Genomic DNA, 6,000 nt, shown 5'->3' on the forward strand with positions numbered 1-6,000 from the left:
TGGTGGGTTAAATTAAAACCATTTACTTAACCTGCATGTAGCACACGCAAACAGCAGAAATGTCCTTTACTTTTACTGATACTTTGTGCTGCCTACAGTACCCTTGTTGTTGTGAAACAAAAATAGACCACTTTTCTTTCTTTGAATTCAAAGCAGCACAACCCTACTTTATATATTTAAGTAAAGGCCCAGGCTTTTTTTTTTCAGTCATTCGTGTTTTTTTGTTGTTTTTTTTTTTTAACCACCACCAAAAAGCTCTGGCATAAACTTCAAGCTTCAACATGTAATGATAGAATTATAAATTCCTTGGTGTCCTAAGGCTGGCTACCTCCCATCGTAACTCAATCTTGCTGCTACACATTACTGTCTTCTTATCAAAGTGCACTTCACTGAGCATACAAAAGAGATGTTGCTATGTTTGTTAAGATGATAATTTGCATATTTGCTATGAAGCATACAGAGGACATTTATATATATTTTTATATGTGTTTATTCATATAGAGGGGCTAGAAATATAGGTATTACAGTGCTTTTGATATATAGACAGAAAATAAAAAAAACCAATTTACAATAGTAAGTCATTGTATTTTTAAATTTATTGTAATAAATTATAGCAATAGTTCATACAACCCAGCTATTATCTCGGATTGTCTCTCTGCAGAATCACAAAAACAATCTGAGTCATCCTGACTTGATTCATGTTCAGTTCCTTTCTGGGAAGACTTCCCTCACCATCAGGCCGCCTGGTAGCATTTTTTCTTCTGTGAAAGCTCAAATTCTGTACAACAGTCCCACAGCCTATGGCGGGTTCTGCGGCATGAATAGTGGAGAATAAGCATCCGTGCTTGTTTGCAGCTGGTTATTTTTGCTGAGGACCATGTGGAAGGAGAACTATGCAATTTTTTTCCTCCATGATATGTGTCTTTTTAGCACTCTGATGGGAATGGATTAATAGAGACTTACCAAAAATATCAAAAGATGCTCAGCACTTCAAAGAGGAAAAAGAAGTGGAGTTGACATGCAGAGCCAAGGTTTTTCAGAAAGAAAGTGAATTTGGCTTCATGAATAAAGCAAGACACAAGAGAGTTGTTTCCCTTTTTCTCCAGGGTCCTTTTCATGGCCTGTCACAAAATTCTTGTGAAACTTTTATTTATTTTTTGTGTGGCTTTCATTTCATGTACATATGTTATATGAATTGCTATATGCAGAATATATTTTTAATTAGTTCATGGAGCTGATTAATTAATAACTTGCTACTCTTACCTGAAAAGCAAGATGGGAACACAGGAAATTACTTGCACTTGCTACCCTGCCTTACATTGTTTGAGAGAGGCCTCTCTGAGCTGAAAATGCAGCACAGTAACTTTATATAATATCTTAGACATAAAGTGAATAATAATGTGTGACTTCAGGGAAATGAAGGTATGCAGAGTACCAATGACACTGGCTAATATTTCTTCAGTTGAACAGTTCAGCAGTGAGCAGCCTTGCTTCTGACAGTGTCCTGGAAAATATGGTACAAATTTTACTATTAGTAATAGAAGCATAAAATCACCACTGAAAACATTACAATGATTACAAAGATTATCAGATTCCTCCATCTAAAATGAGGACTGAAGGAACTTTAGAAGCAAAAATTTGAAGTGTTTGGTCATTTGAAGTTATATGACTGAGCAATTGTCATTTATCTGGGAGACAAAAGTGAAGTCAGGTGCAGAGAAACAAGTTGTAGGGGCTGTATGAGCTATGGGGAGAACACCTCACCAGGGGTCAATGGGCTTAAACTGGATTTGCTGGGTGTCAACTCCAGGCACAAAACTGGTTGGGAACTAATGTAACTCCTGGGAATACGCATTTTTGGCATGAAGTCCTGTATTCCTCTGTACGTGTGTTGAGCTCTGAAGTACAGCGTTCCCTTCATTTAAGCATGCCAACAAAAAGTTTAAGGATTTTGGTTGTAGATGGTAAGTATTTACTTCAAGACTACTGCTCTTCCAATTTAGCAAGAAAAGATATAAAAAGATCTGGTGGCTGGAGCTGGACAAATGCACAGGATGAAAAGCATTTCACCAGGGAAATACTTAGCTACTGGTGTGGATTGCAAGAGGTTATTGTGGCTTTTCTACCGTTAGCAATTTTTAAATCGAGAATAGATGTTGCTGGGTTTTTTTTAATCTAAAAGACCTACTCAAGTTTGAACTGGATCAAATTCAAGGATGTTCTGTGTCCTAAATTATGTGGTTAGGTGACCACAGAGTGACTCCTGGTTTTATAAGCTGAAAATCCTGTTGCCCTGACAAATAGGGCTGGAGGAGATTTCACTGTAATTGATGACTTGGATTCATGGATGTGCACTGTGTTTACTGGGGTTAGCACCCACCTTTCTTCCTTCTGAATCAGCTCAGCACTGACTGTCCAAGCTGCAGAACTGCACTAAGCAGACCTGTCCTGCCTAGCCCAGGGATGCTCCTTTTTCACTTATTTCTCTCCTCCCAGGCTGGAAGCCCACATTCCTTTTTCCGAGGAGCCAGGAGCCACCTTGAACCGGGGAACTTCTGTAGTGCTTTGAGAGTAACCATTCACAAAGACCTTACAGCTCTGAACTACAGCACGCACAAAGAACACTTTTTTTCTAACAACTACAAAATGCTGCAATAAGCTTTGCTCCAATGAAACCTCTATTAGTGGTAGTGGAGCTTGGTATGTTAGTGACCAAGGATTTGACTATCAGATAATTGCAATTATATGTTCTTTCCAGAACAACTTGCATTATTTAAGAAGAAAAACAAGCTCCAAGCAAGATAGTCTGAGGTTTTGAAATATTCAGATGCAGAGCTCCAAGCTTTAGCCACTGGGGTACAGTGCAAAGTGCTGCTAAGCAGGTAATAGGCTCAGGATTTATTGCAGTGGCTGAACTTACAAATACAGAAAGTTCACAGAAAAGCCTGCTCTTGTGAACTCTCAACCAGCATTTGCAAACTAAGAACCCATAGATTACTTATATAATAAATGGATGCATATCTGTCCAAATGTTTAATAAAGATACTATGTGAGAAGCATGTAACAAGTCATTTTCCTCTGCAGTAACAATATATTTTTTCTATTGTATACAGAACAGTAACAATAGCAGTTTAAATCTTTTGAAGCTTCTATGTTCAGAAGATGATATTTTGACAACAATTATACCCAAAATACAGGTATTAGAATTGGAATTTTCAGGCCAGATGAGACTAAAATTTGGTAATGTCTGAATTCTCTTTAACTGTTATTGATATATACGCATCATTTAAACAAAACCTTGATACTGAAAAGTAAACTGAACTGTACAATATGATCCAGTAAAACCTGTTTTTATAAGTGCTCTTTGTACCCTGGAAGACATGGGGATGGTGATACTATTGATTTTCAAAGGCCAGATCACCTGTTTCTGGTTACTTTGGCTAATGGAGTGTGTTTGGCCTGGAAGGGAGAGCACTGTTTGGCCACACTTGCCATGCACGCTTACAGCTGCCTGCTCCCCATGCGTGCTGTCTCTGGCTCCCCTGCGAAGCATCGATCAAGTGCACATGAGTTACATCTACACCAGCACAGTAATGGTGATTTTCATTTCCCCATTGCTCCCAGAGGCATGAACACAAGCTCCAGCCCCAGGCAGACACTTATTGCCCTGTTGCCAGCACAGCCACCTCCAGGTCTGGACATCTGCTAAGAGAGTTGAAAGTACTGTTTCTTCCACATACACTCATGTTCCAGTTTCAACTCAAATATATTAAAGCAGTTTTCTCTCTCTAAATGTATCTTCACATATCTGTGTTTCAGATTTATGCTGTTGCCAATTCACTTTACATTTTGCATAGTACCAAATGCTACTTTAAATGTGGATATTTGGGCTCGACAAGAACAGGAGGGAAGTAAGGAGAGGGAAGAGATTAAAATGACTCGTGGGTGTATTAGTAGGATTTCTAAACTTGAGTTTATGTCTACTGACTGTGACTGGCAGCACAATTTCCATCTCAGAACTGGAGTGGTGGGTGCCTATCAAGATTGGGCAGCTCCCAGGTTGAGCTCCCACTGGCACTAACCACACCTGGAGCATGAAGTCGGCTGTTCTGTAAGCACAAGTCTGCTCTCTCATCTTGTTTGCATCTTTTCACTAAAACACACACAGAGAAAATGCTTCTTTTGAGTCTATCAACTTCATCCTGAGAGGATTCAAAGATACCCATTCTTCTTGCAGCCAAAGGACTCTCAAAGCCTTGCAATTTTGGAAGAGGTAAGTGATGGAGGAGATGGATCTGCAAAGGTAAGGAAGACCATTCCTCAGAGCTAGAAATTACAGCACAACTCTTGTTAAGTTCCCAAGCTCCAACTTTATGGATTACACTAGAGAACCTCTGCCCCACTAAATGCTGCTTTACTGCTGCTATCTTTATCAGGCAAGGAGATTCTACAGTACTCCCAAGATACAACTTTCCAAAGATACCACTCCATAGGATACCACTCCATAGCATCCTAGAAGAATAACAGAAGGTGAAGCCAGGTGATGAAAAACATATTTGTCAAGAGTTTGGTGTGACAGACATCCATTCCTGAGCTGTCATGTGCTGTAGTAGCTGTGTTACATTCCTACACAGGGTTTTGTAACAGTGAGAGGAAGTGGTCAATCCTTTCAGATTTGAGAGAGCCGTGCTGGCACAGATTTCTGTGGCCGCAGTCATGTGTCAAGAGATTATTTGTGCTGGCACAGTGTGTTCAGTACATGTCTACATTCTTGATACTTGAATCTCAAAAACTTCACTAGAAGAGATGCCAGTAAACTGTTATTTCCTCTAAGTACCAGTTCTCTGTGGATATAATCATAGTAACAACCATCACATTTGTGCTAACACTGGCCAGCAAGGATTGAAATCTTGGCCCTGTTGAAATCTTTGGTAAAGATTTGGCTGAGAAGTGTAAATAGGTTTCCACACAAAAAAAAGAAAAATTAGTATGGAAGGAAAAAAATAGAGGTCTGTATAATAAAAGCAAAATGCTTTTGATTTTCAACATCCTGGATATCAATGTTCTTACTCTATAAAAAGTTCAAATTTGTTTCTGCTTTAAGGAAAAGGAACCCCCCCCCCCCCCCCAATGAAAGTTCATTCCTCATTTTCATATCTACCTCCAAAACAAAATTCCTGTCAAGACTGTGTTTTAAGTGCAGAACTACAGCCCAGCTAGATACCGGACAGCCCAATGATGGGTGATGGGGCAAGTTATATGCCAGCTGAATTCCTTCTGGTGAATGAAGGGATTTTGTTTATGTTCTTAGAAGCTGATGATGCCCCAGAGGGTATCCAGCCTTTGGACAGAAAGTTTCATCTTTGCAAATGTGATCTAACAAGTGCCCTGTGCTAATCAAAACAAGTTTGTTCCTTGGTTTTAATTGATTTTGGAAGCCAGCTCTGTAAAACAAATACCTGTATCACAAAATATCTAAACCATGAAAAACACTGTGAAGCATCAGGTACTCGACCTAATAGCCACAGGAAATTCCAGACTAAATGTTTCCAAAAGTTAAGTTGATCATGCCTCATCTTTTTGATGGCCTTAGGAATTACTATTAGCATGTTACACAAGGATTCAAAAATGCTGCCAAAAATTAAAGGTTAAGGTTTTCCATTCTAGGCTCTTTACCTATTTCCCTTTAGAATTATCTTTTATTTATTCATGATGCGGATTTATTTTAGTTGCCCATCGGTGATTTGTTCAAAAACGTGGGCAGCGTGAGCAGCAGGAGCATCAGCAGATGGCAGCACCAAGCTGCTGGATCGGCGCTGTCAGCGCAGACAAGGGGAAAGCACGAACTGAGATGAACAAAAGTTTCTGAGAGTGATGGCTTTCAGATCTTCTTCTTTTCTCTCGTTCCTTTGTATTTATTTTGTTTTCTTCCGATTTTTCTACTCACTTTTGGAAAAATAAACAGAAAAAGGACAGCAGATGAAGAAAGTTGCTATGCCA

At 39.3% G+C, this 6,000-nt stretch overlaps 1 protein-coding gene across 2 annotated transcripts in view; it reads left to right on the forward strand.

Annotated features, from left to right (window-relative positions):
* RGS7 (regulator of G protein signaling 7) overlaps positions 1–3,797 on the forward strand; it is a 255,301-nt gene extending 251,504 nt beyond the window's left edge. For both annotated transcript variants that reach the window (XM_072927072.1, XM_002196167.7), the window contains exon 17: positions 2,497–3,797. In XM_072927072.1, coding sequence (XP_072783173.1) covers positions 2,497–2,658 — 162 coding nt within the window. In that variant the 3' untranslated portion in view covers positions 2,659–3,797. The remainder of the gene's footprint in view (positions 1–2,496) is intronic.
* The last annotated feature ends 2,203 nt before the right edge of the window (positions 3,798–6,000 follow it).

This window comes from Taeniopygia guttata, chromosome 3 (genome assembly GCF_048771995.1).
Source record: "Taeniopygia guttata chromosome 3, bTaeGut7.mat, whole genome shotgun sequence".
Lineage (NCBI taxonomy): Eukaryota > Metazoa > Chordata > Aves > Passeriformes > Estrildidae > Taeniopygia > Taeniopygia guttata.